This window comes from Annulohypoxylon maeteangense, assembly GCF_022496945.1.
Source record: "Annulohypoxylon maeteangense strain CBS 123835 unplaced genomic scaffold GGS22scaffold_10, whole genome shotgun sequence".
Lineage (NCBI taxonomy): Eukaryota > Fungi > Ascomycota > Sordariomycetes > Xylariales > Hypoxylaceae > Annulohypoxylon > Annulohypoxylon maeteangense.
In genome coordinates this window covers 522096-546410 of record NW_025953257.1, presented here as the reverse complement: position 1 = coordinate 546410, position 24315 = coordinate 522096, and the positions used below count along the sequence as shown (strand labels likewise).

General features: G+C 47.6%; 6 protein-coding genes and 1 non-coding gene across 7 annotated transcripts; 3 read left to right on the top strand and 4 right to left on the bottom strand.

Annotated features, from left to right (window-relative positions):
• Positions 1-978: 978 nt before the first annotated feature.
• On the top strand, positions 979-3678 carry GGS22DRAFT_165108 (P-loop containing nucleoside triphosphate hydrolase protein). The gene is made up of 3 exons (XM_047961632.1): positions 979-1981; positions 2038-3179; positions 3231-3678. The coding sequence occupies exons 1-3, from the start codon at positions 1358-1360 to the stop codon at positions 3355-3357; spliced, it is 1893 nt and encodes a 630-aa protein (XP_047818033.1). The 5' UTR covers positions 979-1357; the 3' UTR covers positions 3358-3678.
• A 350-nt stretch (positions 3679-4028) lies between these two features.
• GGS22DRAFT_t81 lies at positions 4029-4135 on the top strand. Its single transcript has one exon. It is a non-coding gene; the product is annotated as a tRNA-Arg (tRNA).
• Positions 4136-4889: 754 nt separating this feature from the next.
• Positions 4890-9645, bottom strand: GGS22DRAFT_20528 (uncharacterized protein). The gene is made up of 2 exons (XM_047966465.1): positions 5306-9645; positions 4890-5241 (listed from the first exon to the last, which is right to left on the bottom strand). The coding sequence occupies exons 1-2, from the start codon at positions 9564-9566 to the stop codon at positions 5084-5086; spliced, it is 4419 nt and encodes a 1472-aa protein (XP_047818032.1). The 5' UTR covers positions 9567-9645; the 3' UTR covers positions 4890-5083.
• Positions 9646-12816: 3171 nt separating this feature from the next.
• Positions 12817-13785, bottom strand: GGS22DRAFT_165102 (uncharacterized protein). Its single transcript, XM_047961631.1, has one exon. It carries the CDS (start codon positions 13394-13396, stop codon positions 13130-13132), a length of 267 nt encoding a protein of 88 aa, XP_047818031.1. The 5' UTR covers positions 13397-13785; the 3' UTR covers positions 12817-13129.
• An 840-nt stretch (positions 13786-14625) lies between these two features.
• GGS22DRAFT_20495 (uncharacterized protein) lies at positions 14626-17289 on the bottom strand. Its single transcript, XM_047966464.1, has 3 exons — positions 17043-17289; positions 16566-16994; positions 14626-16502 (listed from the first exon to the last, which is right to left on the bottom strand). Exons 1-3 carry the CDS (start codon positions 17078-17080, stop codon positions 14879-14881), a joined length of 2091 nt encoding a protein of 696 aa, XP_047818030.1. The 5' UTR covers positions 17081-17289; the 3' UTR covers positions 14626-14878.
• Positions 17290-19877: 2588 nt separating this feature from the next.
• Positions 19878-21295, top strand: GGS22DRAFT_165099 (uncharacterized protein). Its single transcript, XM_047961630.1, has 3 exons — positions 19878-20891; positions 20953-21029; positions 21089-21295. Exons 1-3 carry the CDS (start codon positions 20600-20602, stop codon positions 21140-21142), a joined length of 423 nt encoding a protein of 140 aa, XP_047818029.1. The 5' UTR covers positions 19878-20599; the 3' UTR covers positions 21143-21295.
• Positions 21296-24222, bottom strand: GGS22DRAFT_165098 (alpha/beta-hydrolase). The gene is made up of 3 exons (XM_047961629.1): positions 22969-24222; positions 22670-22919; positions 21296-22616 (listed from the first exon to the last, which is right to left on the bottom strand). Exons 1-3 carry the CDS (start codon positions 23769-23771, stop codon positions 21756-21758), a joined length of 1914 nt encoding a protein of 637 aa, XP_047818028.1. The 5' UTR covers positions 23772-24222; the 3' UTR covers positions 21296-21755.
• Positions 24223-24315: the final 93 nt, after the last annotated feature.

The window sequence follows — 24315 nt, the reverse complement described above, 5'->3', positions numbered from 1 at the left end:
TGTGATCTGTACCTAGGTATTGCTTGTGAGCACCTAGGCACAGTCCTTCAAGGACATATGGAAGGCCAATCAGTCATAACGTGTCTCGCATAGCAACCAGATTCAACACTGTACTGGACTTGGTCAACGCTGAGGAGGAGTGGTCTAAGCTCTGGTGACTTTCTCCTATAGCAAGACATATATAATAAAAGAAGGTACAGTATTTTAACAATCTACCACAAGGTAGATTGGACACAATGGCCGGGTTGGTACGGTGGTGCTTACAATCGACGAAATTGCTATAGCTCTAACTTCTCCGGTGAGCTCCGCTCGAGGGTTCGATTCCCTCGACGGTCCTATCAATTTTTTTCTTTCTTTTTTTTTTGGGTTAGCCAACAACCCCCTTCTTTCTGAACATCCTGATACACAGTACGCACCAGCTTATTGTATGCCCTAATAGTGTAAGTTTCGTGATTATTCTTATAATGTATATGGAACCTTAGTGCGCGCACTCCGATCTTCTGGTTGCAATTGAGGCTCTTCATTTTATTCTAAATCTCTTTGTTTATCGTAAACAAAGCTCATTAAAGTTATAGTACCTAAGGTATATGGAATGTGATTGGTTATGTACTTAAATAGATCGTAGTTATTAAAGAGATTTCAGGTTGACTGGTGGTTTATGGTTATGGTGGCAGATCCATGAATAGTGACAGTGACGTCAGTGTACACACAGTCTACACTGTGTAAGACGAAAGCGGTGAGTTTAAAGACCCGCCCCCACCTGCCATTCTCCTGGTTTTTGATAGGGTAAGAGGAGCGCTTACAATTGCCTTGTTGCCTCAGGCAACATGTATTTGGCCCACAACGATTATTATCGCAAAGATTTTACTTGTGAAAGGACGAAAATTTCGAGACCCCACTAACGAAAGCCCCACCAACCACGACCTAAAAAATACTAAGACACTTGGACCTAAGGAACTTTTATCGCCCCCCGCGCAGATTTCCTCCCACCGTCATCAATCCCCTAACATTCAACAATCTAAAAAAAGTTCGCGGAGGATAATTGAACTTTTTTTCCTTTTCTTGTTTCCACAATACATCGAGTTGTGAGAAACAATAGTAAATTCTTTCTCGCTCTTGATTGCTCTCCACTCATTCATCCAGATTATACGGTCACATTCACTTGTGATCGTGATTGAAAATCGACAACTCGCGGTCGCTATCGACAGTAAACGTAGCCTAAGCGGGGTAGATTTCTTCAGTTTCCTCCTATTCGATCATTAAGATCATCCATCATCTATCGTCTACCCATCTACCATCTACGGTCTCCTTTTTCTTCGGTCGGTAATAGACAAAATAAGAGATAAAAGACATCAAGATGGTTTCTGCATCTAAAGAAAAGCGTCTCGCTAAGAAGGCCGCTGACGGCAAAGGCGAGAAGAAGACCCTCGTATCTCGTTCCAAGGCTGGATCTAAGGCCGCATCCAAGAACGCGAGCGCTGCTGGTTCTGTCGCCGGCGATGACACCCCTCCCGATCTTGACGATGTTCCCGCAACCGATGATAAGAAGATGGAAAAGGCTAAGGCAATGGCAAACCAGATGGATAAAGATGGATTATCTGACCGTATCACCACCGGTGTCCTAGCATCCGTACCCACCAGCAGGGATGTCAAGATTATCAGTGCCAGCTTAACCTTCCACGGTCGTGTCCTTCTTAACGAATCCAACCTCGAACTCTCATTCGGACGTCGATATGGATTACTCGGCGAGAACGGTTGCGGAAAGAGTACCTTACTTAAGGCTATTGCTGCGCGAGAGTACCCAGTTCCGGATCACGTCGATATCTACCTCCTCAATGAAGGTGCCCCGCCCTCCGATCTTGGTGCTCTAGAGTGGGTTCTCAAGGAAGCTGAGAAGGAGATGGACCGTCTAGACAGACTAGCAGAACAGCTTCTTGAGGATGAGGGCCCTGACAGCCCCGTGCTAATGGACGTCTATGAGGTATATACACTATACATCCTTCTATCTAACAAAACTTTACTAACAAACCTCAATAGCACATGGACAAGATGGATCCCTCCACTTTCGCTACCCGAGCATCCCTCATCCTGACTGGTCTCGGCTTTAACAAGGTCACTATCAACAAGAAGACTAAGGATATGTCCGGTGGATGGCGTATGCGTGTCGCTCTCGCCAAGGCATTGTTCGTTAAGCCGACATTGTTACTTCTTGACGACCCCACTGCTCACTTGGATCTCGAAGCCTGCGTGTGGCTCGAAGAGTACATGAAGAAGTGGGAACGAACACTCATCCTGGTTTCCCACTCTCAGGATTTCCTGAACGGCGTGTGTACCAACATGATCGACATGCGAAAGCAGCAGCTCATGTACTATGGTGGTAACTTCGACTCTTACAACAAGACTCGCAAGGAACAGGAGATCAACCAGATGACTGCCTACAAGAAGCAGCAAGAAGAAATTAAGCACATCAAGGAGTTCATTGCCAGCGCTGGTACCTACGCCAACTTGGTGCGACAAGCCAAGTCCCGACAGAAGATTCTCGACAAGATGATTGCAGACGGTCTCATCGAGGAGGTCAAGGAGGAGAGAGAGTTCAAGTTCCGATTCACTGATGTTGACAAGCTTCCTCCTCCGGTCCTATCGTTCGATGACGTCACCTTCTCATACTCGGGTGAGGCTAAAGATGATCTGTACCGCCATATCGATCTCGGTTTCGATATGGATTCCCGAACAGCCTTAGTCGGTCCCAACGGTGTCGGCAAGAGTACTCTATTGCGTCTAATGACCCAAAAGCTGTCCCCAACTTCTGGTTCCGTTCGTCGCCACACACATCTCAAGCTCGGCATGTATTCCCAGCACAGCGCTGACCAGCTCGACTTGACCAAGAGTGCCTTGGATTTCGTCCGTGACAAGTATCGCGAGAAGTCACAGGACTACCAGTACTGGCGACAGTGCCTTGGTAGATACGGTGTCTCCGGTCCTGTACAGACCGCCATTATGGGAACCTTATCCGAAGGCCAAAAGAGTCGAATTGTGTTTGCACTTCTTGCCATTGATTCCCCTAACATGCTTCTCCTCGACGAACCTACAAACGGTTTGGATATCCCCACCATCGATGCCTTGGCAGACGCCATCGAAAACTTCACCGGTGGTGTCATTGTAGTTTCTCACGACTTCAGGTAAGAAGAACCTCATCTTAGATCTATAAACCGGTACTGACATGATCATAGGTTGCTCGACAAGATTGCCAAGCAAATTCTTGTATGCGAGAACCGAACCATCAAGCCGTGGGAGGGTTCCATAGGAGAGTACAAGAACTATCTCCGAAAGAAGATGTTGGCTGCCGGCGCAGTCTAAGATACCCTTCGCCTTTTATAATCGGTAATTGGTTTAGAGGGTCGCGTGAACATGACTGTTCACAGCAGTACTATATAATAGTACGATGTCAGGAATCCACACTTGCATGGTCGCGGCTCGGAGGTCTATAGAATGAGTGGACATCGAGGCATGGAGCCGTCGCCCTTGGATTTGAAAAGCTTATGATTTTTAAGCCTCGCTTTGCACACTTCGGAAACTAACATCGGCATATGCTAGGGTTTCGTGGACTGGGATAGACTTGTTAGATGAACCGAGAAAATGATTCACATTGATTATGAATGAGATACGACTTTGCTATTATGTGATACCTGTGGATAACTTCGTGATAATTACCTTTCCTCAGCCACATTTCCCATTCCCAAGTGGACCGTACCCAGCAGAATTTTCTAACCCCTACCCAAACCACATCCATCGTGAGGCTCCATGTGGACCATCTTAAACTAGACTCTCATCCCACCCTTCTTCCTATTACCAAACACCAGCCCCTAGTGTAATGACACTTACCCACCACATACCCACATCAAACACGCAAACTTTTCCCTTCTTACCTACCTAGTACCTATTCAACAACACCCTTATAGCATAGAACTAGACACCTGTTCTTTCATCCAATCCCTTTCTGTACCGAGAAGGAGGAGCTATGTGGATAGGGCCGCTTGGCCCAATGGTTAAGGCGTCTGACTACGACTGAACGCGTTGTGATGTGTTTGGTATTCAGGTGATCAGGAGATTCTGGGTTCGACTCCCAGGGTGGCCTCTCTTTTTGTGGGATTGATTTCTGCCTATGATGCTTGCCTAGGTACCTGGGTTAGTACCTAGGTAGGCTGGTTCTGTATTGATGTTATTCACTTTTTGGTAAGCGAGGAGGGGGCGGAATAGGTAGAGAGAGAGAGGTTGCGGGATTTCTAAGGGCTTACGGGAAGAAACTAGTTTTCGTATTTCAAGTAGGTAGATGGGTTGTTGAGGTTTCATTTGATTTATCAGTTCTTGAAGTTGGTGCATAGGTACCTACCTACCTTCCTAGGTAACTATAGCATGATGGCATTCGGGCACAATGTAGACGCTGACTCGCCAAGGGAAGTGCCTATCACGACCACAAAACCACAGGCCAGAATGTCTTACCTACTAGGAATCATTGGATCGATAAGGCGACAAGTCACATTCAACGGCAGTTCGAAATAAGCAGCACATACCCAACAAGACACGCCCAACAGCACGAGCACGCGTAAGTTTTTGGCACTTTTAATCATTACTAGCCGTCAATTCAACTCAAACGCCTCGATGGGCATGCATGCATTGATCGACTTGACTCCATGAGGTTCCGTCCCCTCTATCGTAATCCTACAACGATAACAACGGGGGTCCTTTAATCCACGAGGAAATAGTGTTTTTTTTGCGAAAGAAGCAATTCCGGTATTTTGCAAAGTCTAGCCGCCTAATGCGACAGTTTTGGTTCAACTCCCCCTTACACACTACCTAACTCTTCTCTCTCATGTTCTCTCTCCTTCGCGATAATAGAAAAGACGATTAACTAAAGCTCTATGATGATTGTGGTTATCCCGCCAAGAGCCCGTCTCTTCACATATGTAATCGATGCCATTATAACGCCGTTATCCTTTGATTTTGTACAAGGTCTTCTTCTTCTGCGAGAAGTAGTATTCGAGACCTGATGGTATTTATGTGACAAGTAGCCTTTCGTAGTAGGTTAAATGTCCATCTCTCCGTCGGCGATGGCAAGCCGCTGCTTCGTAGTCTTAGCTTTCTTACTACCACTCTTTCGCTTCTTAGCAGCCTTCGCGTCTCCAGCCTCAACGGGAGTAGCAGTACCAGAAGGTTTGTTGCCGTCATCGAAGTGGCCCTCACCTATGATGATAACGTTAGTTATGTTTATCTTAGTGACAGTCATGTAACTCATATGGTGACTTACCCTCATGGTACATCTCATCCAAACTGACTGCCTCCCGCTTTCTCTTATTGCCGCCTCGCTTCTTGGTTTGCTTGTCAAGCTCGCCGCTCTCGAGAAGTTCCTTCTCACGTCGTTCGATGAGCTCTGCTTGCTCATCATCGGCGAGCCACATGGCAATATCGCGATTGCGGTTTTCGGGCGGACGACGACCACTGAAGTCGACACCACGTGCGCCACCTCCTTGGATAACCACTCGTTGCACTTCCTCCTTCTGCATCGCGCGCTTACGGATACGTTCTTCGATAGTACCGCGGGTGATAAGACGGTAGACCGTGACTTGTTTCGTCTGACCGAGACGATGCGCACGATCCATGGCTTGCGAATCGATAGTAGGGTTCCAATCACTGTCGTAGAAGATAACGGTATCGGCAGATGTAAGATTGATACCAAGACCACCAGCGCGAGTCGAAAGTAAGAAGACGAAGATGTCGGGTCGGGTCTGGAAATCGTGAACGGTGTCACGACGATCTTCCAGCTTCGTAGATCCATCAAGTCGACAATACTTGTAGTTACGGTAAGTAAGATATTCCTCCATGAGGTCTATCATTCTTGTCATCTGGAAGTACAGCAGGACGCGGTGACCTTCCTCCTTCAGCTTGAATAGTAGCTGATCGAGTTTAGCGAGTTTGCCGCTGTCAGTGACAAAACGACGCATGCTAGGAACAGTGATGTTTGTAAATCGTCGCTTCTCGCCGTCCGGTTGAGGAAGCATAGCTGGTGGCGGATAGCGCTCCATCGGGACCTTCTGTAATACGAGAGCCTTCTCTTCTGGAGCAATAGGTCCGTACAGGGTCTTTCGCATTCGGATGTTGAACAGCGTGTCTTCGCGCTCGGCGAACGGAGCTCTAGTACCCTCGCATGAAACCTCAACAGGAGGAGCAGTAGCACCAGGCAAAGCCGCTTGCTCGAGTCGGCTAAGACCAGAATCTCGCCATGTCGAACGAGAAATATTCATGAGGTTGCCGAGTACACCTTCGTTAGTAATATCGACTAATGGCTTGCGATCGGAACGCGCTGCGATCTGGAATAACGCGTGGGCAGGAGTAAAGTTCTCCTCGCCAGGCTCATCATATATTACATTCATCCGGCCAAGTCGGTTTGGCTTCTTCACAAGGTCTACAGCTCGTGAGAAAACATCCTGGTGGCTAGCCTTGTAGACTTCTTCGTGACTAGCATCGGCGAATCGGAGGAAGGAGAATGCATCGGTTCCAGATGAGCTTTCGCGCATGTTTTCCGGTGTCCAGATGTTCATAAGATGGTTCAGATACTTATTTCTGAATCCAGCCTTCTCATTGTCCTTCCCAGCCTTTTGCAACCGACCACCTTCGGTCCAAACGAGACGTGGCAAGTGATAATCAATGAGGTTTCGAGTCGAGTATCCAACAGTGACATTGTTTCCTTCGCGGACGAATGAAGCAGTTTCGGCAAAATAACCGGCGAAGAATGGACTCATCGTGTCCGCGCGTTCGAATAGGTCAGGGTGATTGCACACCTTTCGGAACTGCATAACAAGGTTCATGAGTGTGCCTGAATCCTGATCATCTCCAAGAGTAGCCTTCTCTATCAGATCCATGATGCTGATCTGATTTCGGAGGTTCCTGTAATAAGCGCGCTGTCTATAAGTAAGCTCGCAGAACACGTCCTGTTCAATCTTGTCACCGAGTTCCTTCTGCACATGCTTCTTCACACGACGTAACATGAAAGGTTTGAGAATCAAATGCAGCCGCCTAAGCTGATCCTCGTTAAGGGTTGTGTTGCTCTGGGCGTGAGACTCGATATCCTTCGAGAACCATTCGCTAAATTCGTCGTGAGAGTCGAAAAGTGACGGCATGATAAAATGAAGAAGAGCCCAAAGTTCTTGCATGTTGTTCTGGATAGGCGTACCCGTAAGAAGCAGTCGGTTACGGCAGTGGAAGCCTAGCAGGCACTTCCAACGCGAACTTTGGGAGCTCTTGATGGCTTGCGCCTCATCGAGGATCATATACTGCCAACGCATCTTAGCGAAGTAAGCGACGTCAGAAACAACCAGCTGGTAAGACGTGACCAAGACGTGGAAAGGCGCATCTTTTCGGTAGGTGTTATGCTTGCGATCCCAGAATTTACGCAGCACCTTTCGGTCGCCAGCAGTACCCCAGTATGGGAGAACCTTGAATTCGGGGACAAACTTCGCAATTTCCTGTTGCCAATTGTGTAGAGTTGAAGCCGGAGCAACTACTAGATAAGGACCCCAGATATCATGCACTTCCGCAAGGTATGCCATAACAGAGATAGACTGGACCGTCTTGCCGAGACCCATTTCGTCGGCTAAAATACCGTTGATGCCCTGTTCGTAAAGGTTGGCAAGCCAGTTCAGACCCTTCAACTGGTATTCTTTGAGCTGGCAGTTCAATAACTTCGGTTGTTCGACTGTCACATCACCAAGACCGGTCGGGTTCTGGAAGTTCATCTCGCCATCTTCGTCCATGTCATTATCGGTCTTGTTAAAGCTTCGTGCCTTCTGTTGTGCTTCCGCAATAGCGTTCTGAGCATTCGCCATCGCAGCTTGTCTCAGAGTTTCCTCGTCTTCGGCATCGAAGTTCAGCTGACTAAAGTCAGTAACCTTGCCGACAGGCCCGTCCGATGGTTCGTTGACATCAACGTCATTCGACTTAGCCACGGCGTGGGCATCCGGCGCGATATCGGGGTTGTCGGTGCTACGCTCCACTTCGTCGGTCTTGATCTTCTTGCCAATGAAATGAGAGTACAGTTCGGTCTGGGAGATCAAGAAGTTCAGCTTCCTCTTCTGGCGTGCAGCTTCGCGATCAGCTTCCTCCTTTCGAGCGTTTTCAAGCTCTTGTCGCTCTGCTGCCTTGCGTAGATCACGCTCTTCACGTTCGTTACGTTTCCAGAATCCCATCATATCACGCATGCAACGTTTAGCACGCGCTTGAAGATCCTTTGTACCCTTGTTGGTACGAAGCTGCCATCGCTTAGCTTCTTTCGAGGCTAGGATAGCAGTCTTCTTAAGGTTCGAAGCCTTCGTAGCATAGGAATCGCTAGCCAACTTGAATGTCTTCGGAACATCCTTACGAGCGAGGTCACGCCAGATCTGGTCATAAATCTGGTTGTAGCCCTTGGACTGGAACTTGAGTTCGAGAGGATTAAGAGGTGGCTCCTCGACAGACTTCTCTTTCTCCTTGGGTTGCTTCGTAGGAGTGTCCCTAGCTTCATTATCCTTCTCCTTAGGCTCCTTAGGTGTAGACTTGCTCAACTTAATGCGAATCTTAGTCTCTTCCTTTGAAGGCAATTCTTCGCCAGCATCTAGGGCAGCCTGGGCAGCGATAGCAGAATCCTTCTCGGCTTGCTTCTGTTCCTTAGACTTCTTCGGACGATTACCGCTACGACCCTTGTTCTTAGACTTGGAGCCGGATTCCAAGTCGTTAGCCTGGAACGTCGACATAGTACCACCTTCCAAGTTCAGCTCAAGAGGTGCCAGGTTACGAGCTGGACCCTTGATGCCCTTTTGCAAGATCAACTTCGTTTGCTGGGCCTTCTTGTTAGCACGCTCAGCGTCTCGCAGGTATTTCGCACGTTCGGCATCATCTTCGGCAGCAAGTGCCTTGGCCAAGGCAGCCTCCTTCTGCTCGATGGTAACTTGCATGGACTTTTCTCTGCGACGTTTGCGTTGCATGTCCTTCTTGCGCTCCTTCTCAGCGAATATTTCGCGTTCTCGAACTTCTTGTAAGGCATCATCGTAGTGTACTTGGTCGAATCGACGCTTGCCATAACTAGCATGTTCACGTAGTTTGCCAGACAAACTGTTGGTCAAGTCGCCTCGTCGGGCAACTTGGTCTTCGGATTCTTCGTCTTCTAGATCCATTCTACGCTTCTTCATACGACCGTGATAGAATTCTTCCTCAACTTCCAGTTCGGATAGATCGACATTATCCATCTCTGAATCCAACTGGTCGATAAGGCTCTGAATCTTCTTCTCCTTATCAGCAGGCAGGGTCTTGGGTTTGACCTGACCATTAGCCTGTCTCTTGGGAGCCCTCGCAGGAGTGTCCTTGGCATGGTTCGCGGAAGATCGACGCGACTCTTTCTTGGAGGTCGCTCCAGATTCTTTGAGGATCGACTCGCGTCCCTTGCTCTTGCGAGAGGGTTTCTCCTTAGGCTCGGCCATGATTGGTGCCCTCGGTTTCGGAAGGGGCTCGGCGCTGGATAGAATGTTGGAGAAGGACATTAATTCCGCTGCACGGCTCGGGGTCTGGTAGGGAGGATGAAGTTAGCAATCAAGATTATCACGACAATAATAATCATCAATAAATAATCAATGGGCGATATCGGGGTTAGGCGATAGCCAATGTTGTAAATAGTAGATCAGTCAACACGTACATTTGATGATGATGTCGGTTCTGGATTTAATATGGAAGGTAGAGAAGGTGCTGGTGTAGGAGTGTGGCGGTTGGTGGATGAAATGGGATCCAGTGCAGCGCGGTGACGCGAGGGGGGAGATGCCAAATTAAGGGCTTTGTTAGAAGGGCTGGTCGGTCGGCCGTCGATTTTAGGGTGAGAGTGCGAATGCGGGCTTCGTGGATATTTGGGATTTACTGGAGAAGGTGATCCGTAACCATTATAATATTGGTTGGATTCCGACTTGGGCTGAGGGAAATCATACGGGTCAGAACGCTGATGGAAGAATGAAGGTTAGTCGAGTAGGAGTTTGGCGATTTGGCGATTCGGTGATTTGGTAATTTGGTGATGAGGATGAGAATGAGAATGAGGATAGTAATGAGGGAAAATGGAAATAAGGAAGGGAGAAATGGATGACGGTTTAGTTTTTTCAGATTGTAAAATTGGTAGTAATCACAATCATTAAAAAAAAAAGATTAGGAAAATTGATGATGGTCCTTGTTCATAGGTGAACACCGGCCAAAGAATAGAGATCAATGTTCCCGCACTGCCACTAAGCAAACTTGGGTATTGGGTTATTTGAATATTTGGGTGGAATGTGTCGAAAATGTAAAGTTCAAAGGTCGCCAACAAATATGGAATTATTGGCGGGTTTTTTTTTTTACTCTTTTCCTTTGAAGGTTATCACGACTAGTGACTTCCCTCAGCAATACTCCATGTATGATGCTTTAAAACTAAGTACCTAGTATATAACCATCCATGGATATTGCTCAATTTTTCGCGTTTTTGCTCGTGTCGGGGTTTGCGATGCGATAGATGTGCAATAGAAGAATCTTGACAATATTTGATATTTAATAATTTTTTGAAAAAAGCTTACCTGCTTAGACCAGTTGTCGGATCCTCTTCTCTCCTTGGTAGTATCAGTAAGCGGGTCATAGAAACTCCCGGACGTTTTCTCTCTAGTATGTTGATGGTAATCGGGTGGCGAGAGATGGCCCGAGGTCTTAGGAGGCTGTAGAGGTGATGCACTTGCACCATTCGCCGGCGACATCGCGGATGACGACGCCATGATCGAACTCAAAGCTCCTGGCGGAGGAGCCAGAGGTGGTAGGGAGGATGGGTGATTCCCCAATAAAACGGACGGCGACGATGACGAGGATAATTGATGATGCGACGCGTTACTAAAAGGATGCGCGAGAGAAGTAGTAGTAATAGGTGGTGGTCGCGTCGCGGATATCGTTGTAGGCGATGCAGGTGTCGTGATGGATGATACGGAGAAGGTGTGTTTTGGCGTTGGTGCCGGTGATGGAGAATGGGAATGGAGGAATAAGGGAGAATTAGTGGTTGTGGTGTGTTTGGTGATTTTGGTTGTGGCGGCGGGCTGACGAAAATCTAACGATTGCGTCGTGGCCGTAGCCGTGACTGTCGGAGATGTGCTATTCCTAGTATTATTATTTCTGTTGCTTGCGCCAATGCTTGCACCCTCTGCACCGTTACCACCAGACTTCCCATTATGGGTGTGGCCGTGAACGCCGTGATTTGCGCTTGCGCGGGTACCAGACACTCCAGAGGCTCCAGAGGCTCCAGAAGCCCCAGCTGGTCCAGCTTCAGGTCCAGCTATTGCGTGGGTATTGATACTTGAATTGGGATTAGTATTGGTGTCAAGGTTCGAACGGTCCAAGTGGTTCAAGTTCGTTTTGCCGTTGGCGTTGGCATTGGAAATGGAATTGGAGAAACGTGGTCCCAGCGTATCCGAAAATGACATCCCTATCCCTATCCCCATCCCCATATTATTGATTCTTGACTCTGATCCTGATCTTGACCCTGACCCTGACTCTCTAGATCCGGACGATTGAGATGTAGGAGCCACACCACCACCAGCAACACCACCACCGCGGGAATTGTCGTCACTTCGATTATCGTCCGCACGGTGAAGGACTGTCGCATGAAACCCGTTTGACGCCATTTTCTTTTATTTTTCTTTTCTTTCCACTCTTGACTTTTGCTTTTGCTTTTCCCCTTCAACCTTCAACTCGACGCAACTCAACCGTCACTTACAAACGAGACTCCTTCTAGTAAGGAATCGAGGGGTGTGGCTGTTCTCAATCTTGTCTTATGTTCCTATAATTCATCGTAACTAACAAGTGCGACGCTGACAGGGATGAGAGAAGCTGTCGACTTCTTAGGTTGCGATATACTAGGACGGGAAGGGAGTTTGATCAACGGATGAATAAAGTGAATATGAGCTGTTGCCTGACTAGTAACCCGTCAAAGATGTGATTTTTTCTTTAGTGACAACCTGGAACTAAGGAATGATCGCGGGTGGTTCTGTGATCGGCACATATACAGAAACCCGAGGAAGGTCGTGACGTGAACGGCCGAACAATTTAGGTAAAGCTTAAGGTAAGGTAAAGGTAGGTAAGGTAAGTTAAGCGTTTAAGTGTAGATGATAGGCTGATAGGTATTTGTCTACGGTGTTCCTTTGTCGCAAAGGGTATGCGCATCGGCGAGAATATTGCTTTGAGTAGATGTGAGCTTCAGCAAGGATATATCCACGACTAGAAGTTAACTCTGGGATGGTTTAGGCCGATTGGGGCGAAACTCTAGTCTAAATCATGGTTGGCGATACATGCGATACATGCGAGGACAGAGATCGTGATGGTTGGCGGATATAGGACTAGGTTACTTAAAATGCGACGATACAGGTCGATGCGCGAAAACTATACCCGATGTGATGCTAAAAACCCCGAACGAATATGGGAAGGAAATAGAAAAAAGGAAGAAAAAAGGGAAGGGGAAGGAAAACGGGTGTGAATAAACAACAACAAAAAGTGAAAGGAGCAGTAGGCAGGAAAATAGAAGAAGAGAGTGTGTGGGAAGAGAAGAGAAGACTGGACAGGTGCAGGTGGACTTGAGGTGAGGGTTGGCCGATTGTGATGATGACTTCTTTAACGGTATCGTATCGTATGTATCGTATGTACCTACATATTGGATTTGCACCCCGGTCCCAGCTATACCGTGGCAGCGTGGACTTGTGGGCGTACATACATACATTTCTTCATTTCTTACAGTTTAAGGCTAGGTATTCGTCCAATGAAAGTTCACGATGCTAACTGTGGACATCGTACCTCCCTTTCCAATGGCTTTGGCATCGCATTGAAAATGGGGACAGTTGATTAGCCCGTTTTCGTTACTTCCAATACTGCAAGAACCAAGAACATTTGGGAGCAGCATTCAACTGGACCATTTGCCATTTGGGAACCTGCAAGGCAAGTGCAAGCTTCAAGCTGGAGATTGGAGATGGGACCTGCGACCTGTAACCTGCTGGACCCATTCTTGCCCGTGTGGTGCCTTCCATGTCTTCCATGTCTGGTTGTCCTCCTGATGTTGTCACTAGTTGTCACTGCCACTTCTACTTCCACTTCTTTCCACTTTCGCCCCCCTTCGCGCTTTCACGACGGGAACATAAAGCAGTTGTAGTGGATCTGGGCTACCGCCAAGAGAAGTTATTCCGTGACAAGTGACGATCGATTCAGACGGGGCACCTGAGTAGACCGGGGACGACAAACCAGGCCTAGACCCATTTTGAACCAGCCAACTCCATCCACTCATAGAGCTCCCATACAAAAATCCGACAGAGAAAAAAAAAATCCTCCACATAATGTCGAGCTCGAGAGATCCTTGTCTTCCCGCTCATCCAATTATAAACCCCTGTTCAGTCTCGTCTCCGCACTACCCACTAGCCGTATTGTAACTCTGAAAATGTTCCCGAAAAGGTAAGTGGCGCCAAGGCTGAAAGGTACGATGAATTTAGTAAGAGGGAAAAAAGAAATAACAATGATGTATGTAATACGCAAGTTGGTTCAATAAAAGAATACTACTTATTTAGATATGGAAAAGAGATAAAGAAACCGAAGTGGGGTGAAAGGTGGGATGAAAGAGCATTGTAAGAAATGTAATAATTGTATCGGTAACAATAAGAGAGCTGAGCCGATGTCTTACTTTCGTATACCCGAGCAAGAAATGCGAGGAGGTGTGGGTTATATTTTGAGCTTCAGAAATAAAAAAATCGATAAGGCAACGGACAATGAGCCAACGAATTTCCGGAGCAGCCGCAATTTACATTTGCAGCTAGGTAGGTACATCGATACATACGTGCATGGTAAGCATGGTAACGCGATAAGAGCCCTAACCATTTTAGGTTAAAGGCGGGTCACATGCCAGGGGCGTTTCTGGGCGATTCGACTCCAACGAAGACTTCCAATCCCTTCCAATCCCAACAACAACCCAAGACACGAAACAAGCTGATGCGAAATCCTCTTCGAATGTGAGATTTTATTTACGAAAATATTTGGGTCACGGTTTCATCCGCTACTGCACCTCCGTGAAATAATTATGCCAAACATAATGGGTCAAATTGGTCAAACTGGTCAAATACAATTAGCATTTACGCATTCCCGAGGTCTCTCTAGCGAACTCGGGCTATTTTCATAACTTGCACCCAATTCACGGGATCTTTCGGTTAGTATTTTGGTGTTGGGTTGGTGTCTTCAGCCGAATTAAAGTCGAAAAAAAACGCCTACTAGATCTACTAAAGCGTATGGTGTCTCCAAATCATTTAGCGAGTGAAGGATGAGATTGATTATTATTTTATGTAACGTCCTACCTATCCCGATCGAGAAAATGCTATCTTAGAGTGGCGAACACACAAGCCATCATCATCGTTCGTCACCTATCAAACTCTCGAACGGCTATCATAGCCGGAGAAAAAAAAGCACGCAGTTCATGGCTTATCACGCCAGCCATGCCCAAGCCAAATTTTAGGCAACCCTTCCCATTTGCATCTACGTGCAGAAGCAGCGGCACATACCCGTAGAAGCAATTTAATAGCCAATAGATTTCGTAACACGAACATTACATATCTCGAGATTCATCTCTATCAGATCCCTTTCCCATCATCGCGACGTAGACGCGCCGCATATCTCCACTGAAGAAAAAAAGCAAATACTTCAAGTAAATGGAATGAATGAGTGACAAGAAGCGAAGTATACATCCAACCCCCTCCCTTTTGTACGAACCTCCCCTTCTATCCTCCCTTCTCTGCGATTAGTCTTCGTGTCGAAGGGAGGTAAAGGTAAACAGCTAGACCATTCTCCAGCTCCGGCGGAAACGCTGCACAGCCTTGGCCTCGCCTTCACTCTCGCCCTCAGCCTCTCGCCGCTGCATCCCATGACCACCCCACCACGTCCAGTCGGCACTGTGGTCGTCGCCATACTTACCCCTAAAGTGTTTAGTGTCGTGATGCTCAGCGGGCTTCGCAGTAGGGTATTCGTTACCGCCCGTAGATTGCGGGTAAGTAACCAGCGTAGTCGGCGTAGACGAAGTAATCCCCGAGGACGCCGTCACCGCGTCAACAGACGACGCGGCGCTCGTCGGGATCGCGATCGATGGCTCGATCGTGTAGCAGAAAGACGACCCGCCGTAGCCCCCGGATATACACGTCGTCGTCACCGGCGGCGACGAAGACGATACTGAGGATGGTGAAGATCTAGACGATGTTGACGCGGTCACGGCGTCGGAACCACCTGTGCTGTAAGTAGATGTAGAGGCTGAAGTCGACACCGGGGGTGCGAGTGTTAGGGTGCTGGTGCTGGCGTAAGTGGAAGCAGTAGGGTATGTCTTAGACGACGAGCTGCCTGTTCCGGTCGAGCCCGGGGGTGACAGCGTCGGGTACCCGCCCGCTGAAGACGACGTGCCGCTGCCGGTTACGGCGTCCGTGCCTCCGGTGGAATGGACGAAGGGCCCGCTGACGGTTACGATGGATGTGCTAGTGAAGTGGTCGGACCAGGTAATGGGTGTTAGGCTGGGTTTGTGAGTGCTGGTTGAGATAGTGCCGTTGCTGACGCTGCTAGTGCTGTAAGTCGATGTCGATGACGGCGTGGATTCGCTATCGCAGCCGTAGTCGTAGCCGCCTGGGGGATGGGAGCAGCTAGTAGAAGCGGACGTGCTTGATGATGTTGCCGTGTATACCGTGCTGGATGAAGTGGCAGTCCAGATTGTGATAACCGTAGGGGAAGACGTGCTAAAGGATGATCCTGAATAGCTTTGGGAATGCGTGCTTGAGGTGTTGGCGCTCCCCGAGCTAGATGGCAGGTTGTATCCGTTGCTGGACGTACTAGATGAGACGTATGAAGAACCGGTGGCCGGAGAAGTTCCGGAGCTGCCAAGAGTCGAAGGGATAGATGCTGTTACTGTCGAGGTTAAGGTGGAAGCACCATACGTCGACGATGAGGCTGATCTATAGCTAGAACTCGCGGTGCTGAATTGGATGGTCCCGGAAGTTGGCCATGTGCTTGACACGTCTACAGTGATGGTGGTGCTCCAGCTTGGAAGACTCTCTGTTCCCGTTGTACCGTGCGAACTGCTAGGTGTGGAGACTGTTGTCTCAGTGCTGGCTGAATTTGAGGAAACCGAGTAAGTGTTCGACAAAGTTCGAGTGCTAGCAGTAGTGTTTGAATAGATAATGGACGAGCTAGTTCGAGATAAACTAGGAATGGTATAGCTCTGGTTCGAAGTAGTTGTACCATATGCGTCTGTACTAGAACTGGCGTACGTTAAACTACTTGGCGTGCTCTCCGGGGGAGAGATAGTGATAGTGGAAGTGCTAGTATATGATTGCGTAGGCAAAGTACTGGATTGGAGCGGGTGAGTAGAAGTCAAAGTGTATCCAGTGGATGAATTAGTTCTGGTTGAAGACTCCTCAGTGCTATATAAGGTTATAAGTACAAATTTATAATTAGAAACGTTTCTTAATCTCTTTACTACTTACCACGTACTGGTCGAGACTGAAAGAGAAGTGTCCACGGTCGAGCTTATAATCGTTCCAGTGCTTGATGAAGGAGTATAGGTTGTTCCAGAGGTAGTCAAATTGTATGCCAATGTTGAAGAGCTATAGGGAACACTTGATACAGTCAAGGTCTCGCTGATAGTGATAGTGGAACTCGACGTTAAATACACAATAGTGTCTGTTTCACTCGAGGACGCGAGAGAGGAGCGAGTTGAAGCAGACGATCCAAAAGGAGGCGTAGACGATGTTCCGAGTGACGAGGTTGAATATCCAGGGACTATCGTGGACTGTCCAGTAGAACAACCGGCGTAAACTGTCACAGTCGATGCGCAATTGTTGCCACAGACCGTCACTGTAGCCGTAACTGTCTGTGTTTCTGGCTGCTGAGCGAGGCCGTTAACGACGGCGGAGCTGGTCCTGTTAGCAAATAATAGCTATACTAAAGGTCGAGAATCATACCTTAGGCCTACAAAGGCCAAGCCAGTAGAGGAACGCATTATAAGCGTCAGGCGATGGCAGGCGAAAAAAGCGAGTGTGTATGCCTTGAGTTGGCAAAAGTTATCGAGAACAGCTTGGAAGTAAATCTGGATAGTTCGCGTCCACGTTCCCGCTCTTTATAGCATTCGCTACCAACCCAAACTATACCCAAGCTATCGGCGTATTATGATAACATGAGATATACCATCACAAGGAAGGATGTGTGGATCTATATTCGTATACAGCTGGGCAACCTTAGACCTATGCGGCATCCCGACGGAAGTGGGAATTTTATTGACATGGCTGTCTGAACTTGTAGACGACTTTTAGTTGGGTAGAGCGCAGATGTTAGCTATGCCTGTAGTAACGCAAAGTGAGTAGAGTCATCGTGATTCTAAGACAGACTCTTCCAAACACCAAGGCTGTGATGTCGTTCTCCTTAGGCCATTGGCCGGTTCTCAACAACCTTGTGTCTCATACGCACGTTTCCTGATGGCAGAGACAAGGTTATTCGTTGTCCTCCCAAGTCGGAATTGGAATTCCCTTGCAGTGTGCAACACGGCTCTGCTGGTTGTCGATTTAACGGTTGATTACTTCTAACCTTGAAGCCGTCCATGGGAATATACGGAATATTGTAATTGACACTAGCAAACTAGGAGCCTAGTCCGATTGGTTAGCATCAAGGCAGTTTGCTTGAAAATGTCTAGATCCATCGATCTGGACCCTCCAATCTCATCATCAAACGACCTCGCTTCCATTACCAGGAACTAAATTTTGTCCAACACAAAATGGAGTCATATGCTAGCCCCCTAGCATACTATATTCATCAACATAGGAGTTGTAGCCGAACATAATGCAAGATTCTATTACAATGTCAAAATTGTGTGAATTCATAACACTTGGAATATAATATAACCTAAGTGCCTAGTAAGTAGTTGTAGCTATAATCATGACCTATCTTTTTGGGCGAATGTTATCAATCTTAGTACATAAATGCCCCTCATGAGTCATACCCAGAATATCTATCTGCGTATATGCACATATTCTTCGATAGGATGATCCGAAAGCAGGTGGATAGCTACTTTGATCGTAATTTTAAGTGCCTTGCAGCTGCTGAGACGCAGGTTCCCGATGCCGTCCGACGGTGTACGGGAATCGTGGCACGTATTTGGGCTATCAAGTCGGTTGAGTGGAGACATTTGCTACGAAGAACAGGTATGGTATCAGACTGCACAGTAGTGAACCAGTTTTAACATCTTCCTGTCGAATATTCTATAAAAAGACATCAAACTGAAATAAATATACTTGCGACTGTGCGATAAATCAAGGTCAAGGTCAAGTATCAAGAGTAATTCGAAGTCACGCGAGAAACGGATGTCGTTTACCGTAGATTTACCCTTTAGACATAGAATCCTCCGATCCGCGAAATACTTGTCTCGATATCCGGGGCCTGATATCTACTCGTATATGGTTGGACGGGTAGACTAATTCACGGGTATAGTTGCGGGTCGATATCTAATGGGCCGAGACCCTGGGACTGGGTCGTGTGTTGGATGCAATGATGTATGTATTTTGGTTTGGTTACAGCTAATTAAAGGGTGGGATTGGTCCGAGCAGTGATCAATTCGCCTCAAATTGTCTCTCTTACCTACATCACCTGGGTGCGATGGATTAAGAGTAGAAGAAGTTTTTTTCTCTTAGGGATGAGACATCAGATGACGGCTCCGGTAATGAGGAGGTTTGGGTGATGGTGCCCCGTATAGGACCTAGTACAACTTTGACACAAATTCTAGTATCACGTATCAGTTCGTACGCCTAAGAGATCTATTTACTCGGGCGATCGAGTAGCTGCTTGGTACGAATGTGCTTTGTGGTAAGTTTGCCAGCCGCGGCACCTCGTGCTTAGAGCATGGCGGCTATGGAGCGACGTGCCATGTGGTTTGGAGGTTGGTAAACCTCAGTGCAAAATCGATGTCATCATTCATGAGCCGCCTAGTCACGGCCATCTACCTAACGGCATATGCACGACTGCGGCTGCTTGCTTGTTGGGGCACATGTTGAGTTATTATGATGTCTAGAAGGCGGGAACCAGCGCTTCACCATTGCGGGGTGTCATCTATTGCAGACAATCACTGTGACGGCAGATTATGTTGGGTTATGGGGGAAAGATGCATCTCATGATGTCAATACTGGCTTTTGGGAGCGGCTAGGCGACTACCCAGCGAGATGTAGTTCCACGTTACCTTGTCACCGGTACAATTTTCTGTGACCGGGCCATATCTGAAAGACCCTCTCCAGGCCAGCTAATACATCAGGCAACATTTCGTCTATTGAACCCGATGAATCGATGTTACTTACCTCTCTTCAACCTTCTGATGTGATATTGGTGAAGGTGGCACGCGAATGGCCGAATCTTTCCTTGACTGGTCTCGGATGGCTGGGCGTAAACTTCGTGGGTTCGGGGCAACTCGGAAACTACCGTTTACACAAGCCCTGTAGTGCAATAGAATAGCATGCCAGATATTTAGGCCCGGGTTATGATATGGAGTCGTTCAAGTGGGTTCGGGATCGTAATTGATGCTTATTGATTGGACTGCTAATAGAAATATTAGATGATGAATCTGGGGAGAATGACTATTCATTAAGGATAGGAATTTGGGTTCAGGGGGGTAAAATAGAGGAATAGAAGGGCTGCTCCCTTTATCCCTCAGGAATTTTTACCTTACTAAGGGAGTTTACGTGATGGTGTGCCGCCCGTGCTGTGCAACATTGACTATTTCAGATTCCGGATCTTAGGGGAGATTACCTATTGGCTAGCGAGAATTACCGGTAGAGATGCGGAGGTCAAGCAAAATGCTTGGGAGCAGCTAAGAACAGCCTAGATACACCGACTTGAAGGACTGCTGCTCTCTATTGGGACCGGACTTCCAATCAACCCCAGGCATTCAAGTCCGCAATGATGCGCAAAAAATACCGCGGCCACGTCCTCGGATACGGGCACTGCCAATTTCCACCATTCCTCATTTGATATCGGGCTGGTTTTCAATGGCAATTCATTGACCGACGAGGATTCTTGAGGCTCATTGCAATAGTCTGTCTTTTACTGCGCAAGACAGACCGGCCGACTCGTGTTTGGGGAAGATGGTGGACAATCTTCTTGGTGGCGTGCAGTAGCGCATCGGTATAAGACAAGCCATTCTCAAGGGCGTCGAATACCCGCCGATCATCATAGGAGGCCATTCCTCTACAGGGTGAAGAATGACAACTATTGACGTTGACTGCACGATGGCGTCTCAGGGCAGAAAAGTAAAGTGTTCGGAAGACGGTGGACACATAGTCTGATTTTTGTTATATAAATCCGGTCGACAACCACCTCATCATCACATCTTCTCTCTCCATCATCAGCATCAAAAACCAAAAAAACACTGAGCACTCTCTCACAACACACATTCGTTTAACTACATCATCTCATCCAACGCTCGCTTTCGCAAACAATTCACTCGTTTATTATTCGCTCTTCCAACAACCAACTATTCAAAATGCAGTTCACCATCGTCACCGCTCTTACCTTCGCCCTCGGCGCTCTCGCTGCTCCTCAGCTCGGAGGTGGCGCCCCTTCCCGTCTCACTCCCGTTCCCGGTGATGTGACTGTCGGCCAGGCCGGTGACACCTGTGGTTCCGACCTCGATCTCAGCTGCTGTGACAAGGTCGACCAGTCTGGCGACTCCATCAACGAGGCCAGCGGCCTCCTCGCTGGTCTCCTCGAGGGTGGCCTTGAGAACGGTGAGCTCGGTCTTTTCGAAGGCTGCTCCAAGTTGAACGTTGCTGCTGGTAAGTTCCCTCCAATCGATCATCCTCTTTCATCTCTAGCAGCCACTAACGATTCCTACAGTCATTGGTCTCTCCGACTTGCTCGAAAGCCAGTGCAAGCAGACCCCCGCTTGCTGCCAGCACTCCGGTATGGGCCAGGTAAGCTTTCACACCCATTCCTACTTTCACTACCACACACATACTAATACCTTATACAGGAGGGCCTTGTCAACGTCGGTCTTCCTTGCGTTGCCCTTGGCAGCGTGTTGTAAACGCCAGCCTGGTACCAATACGACTTGCATAATCGGTGCATAGCATTAGGGGAAATGAGATATGTGGGGATGTAATGTTGGGGAGAGTGCCAAATTGTATTGTTTAGCCTGCTTTCCATGATTTAGTAAATCCAACTTCAGTCGCTCGTTAACCCTCTACGTCTTCTTTGCTTGTGACCTCCATCCATCCACCTAAGTTTTCTCTCTTCCCCTTAAACTTCTCCAATGTTTCTTCTCTCTGATCCAATCCTCCCTCCCAAACTTGTGACACGATGATGAACTTCTGCAAATGCGAATCGTACCATCCAATTAGATCCAGTCGTCCAACTATCGTAATGCCTCCAAGTCGTGAAAAACACTCCCAGAGTGTTGTACGTTGATGATTGCCTGAAATGTATCGTAGAATTGAAAGGTAACCAACCAAATAGGTATCGAAATGAAATATCTCTGGTTCTACCGAGAATCAAAAACCCCACCCAATGTGGTATCATATCCCAACGCCAAAGTAGAGATCAAATATCGTAATACATCATAATGTCGTGTCAAGTTGAGTTGTTCTGTAATAAAATGTCAATGTTTGCGTGATTGATTCATGCATGCTTCGTCCTGAATTCTAATGTCCCTTCGCGGTAACGGCCTCAACCGCAAGTCTCTCGACTCGACCAATATATAACTTCATAACGTGGCAGACAGGATCGCCCCAAATAAGACCGCGTAGCTGTTCGTCGGTAGCTATATGGGCAACAACTCCCTCACTTAATCTTTCCTCGACAGTTTTCGCTCGCTTGGGTTTCGAGTTCGTGTCGCCTGACCTTAAGACGACGATCTGTCCGGCATTGCTTAAGGTGCTTGAAGGAACTTTCCATATCGGACCTGAAGGTTTGGATTTGCTTGACCTCGAAGATGAGTGAGATGAAGAGCGACAAGACTTCTCAGAAGTCTTGGATGTTTTCGAGGCGAGAGATGCGCTGGAATTATTTCCATGTCGCTTACTGTGCTTCGAAGATGAGTTTTTCGGAGGTGGAAGATGTTTGCTCGACCCCTTAGGTTCTTCTGCTGGTGCCGGGGCCACGAAGAGTTCGAGAAGACTCTTTACATAAGCCTTATCGGCTCGCGCGACTGGATCCCCTTCGTTGATGAAAGTCATAAATACGAATTTCCTAAGCTCAGATTTCGAGGGTTTCTGTAAAGGATAAAGAGAAACGGGGGGCGTTCCAAATGTGATGCAGTGCACTCTCTTAAAGCAACCTGTTAGGATGTTGAGCTCCGAGGATGCAGCTTTGGACGTGGATAGCATATGCGCATATAGAAGAGATGCGACGGCACCACCGGCTGAGTGGCCGGTGATGAGAAGCGAGTAGGAACATCGTCGTGGATCTTCTTCTAAAAGATGGCGAAGCCTGGCTGCTACCGGGGAGATCATCTTTCGCGCCACTGACAGAAAACCTGCATGACAGAAATTGTTGGGATCGTCCTGAATCTTGTTAGATGGTTTAAGTCAAGCAACATAAGCATTCTTATACTTACTAAGAAGCCGGTAGGTGCCGTTGGTGCCGTGTTTAAATTTACAGACCAATCCATGAACGTCGCTGTTCCCCGGACTGCAAAGACTATGGTATCCATATCATCCATGGGGACGGACTTGATTCGCATCGCTTTTGTTCCAGTCCTCCAATCGGCATCAACATGAGCATCCCGTTCCGCACCCCGTGGGTTCTCATATACCCTTTCGGAGTATTTCGCTGCAAGACATATGAGGGGATACGTTGGGATGTGTCTAACAAATATCAGTGCTGTGAATCTAGAAGTTGCACGCTATTACATACAGACGAAGGGGAGGTAGATTTTGAGGTAGCTTCGAGTTCGCATATAATTCTACTTTAGCGAAGTAGCCTCGTGAAGCAAGTGATGAAGCTATCGCACTCGCTTGCGCTTTCGAAGTCTCTTTTGATGCTTCCTTCTTATGACTTTTCTTGGATGTCCCCTTATGTAGGACGATTTGCTGTGGCGGCTCAATAGGAGGAGGTGGTATGTGATTGGACTGATACATGAATAGATCATTCTCGTTTCCAATATACTTATCCCGGTCGATCAATGTCATTACATCATTGAAACTGCTACATATTTGGTCATACATTGCGGCACTTTGATTAAGTAACTGAGTGCCGTAACCATGCCATCTTGGAAGACCATCGTCGAATATTTGATGACCAAGATTTCCTGGCATCATTTCACTTGCTATGTTCACGACCGGGCCGAGTTTCAGTCTGCTCGCGGTACATGCCCCTTTGCCGTGAGGATATGGATTTGCCGGTGGGGGAGGAAGAGCTGGTGGCCCTAAGTAGTAATGTTGATTTACGACAATAGGTAGATATGATCTTGGGTCATGGTACTGAGGAACGGATCCGGGAGGTAGAGTGTTGTTCCAACCAGGTGGTGCCGGCAACGGTGGCGGGGGAAGAAAGCCTGCGGGTTGGCTAGGAACTGGTGTTTGGTATAGTCCATCACGAGGTTGATATTGTGGTGGTGGTACTTCGGATCGTGACGGATTCGACGACTTAAAGTGGTCGACCTTAGATGGCGGACCATCTGGTGATGGATTCTTCTTGGACCGACCGAATAATCCCATAGTAACTCACTACCGCACCTATATCTTGTATGTATATGTGCGTTGGATAGCCTGGAATGCTACCGAGAGGCCAATAAGTGAGCTCATCGATCGGTAGTAGCCTGAGAACTTTTGGAGACTATGAATTGAGACACGAAGCACAAGACGTAAGAAAATAAATCGACAGATAGAGAAACTAGACTCGAGAGTCGGACAGACAAAGGGGAAATTGTGAGATGCCATTGTATTTTTTTCTTAAATGTGTTACAGGTTACAACGGAATCAGCCCATCACCAATAAGCTACAACAACCATCCCGAGATGGTCCAGTCCAACGGAAGCTATCGAAGCTGGTGTATTTCTCAGCGGGTATGCCTTGCCGTTTATAGAATACCGATTATGAATGATGGCTGCTCAGAGCGATGATTCGTCAGGCGATAATCGCTCTGCCCCAATCATTCCATCAGGGATTCATGACCATAGTCTATAGGGAGCCGGTCCGGTAAAACAACAGACGAACCACGAGCTTCATATAGAATAAAGATGTAGACTTATGCAGGTAACCT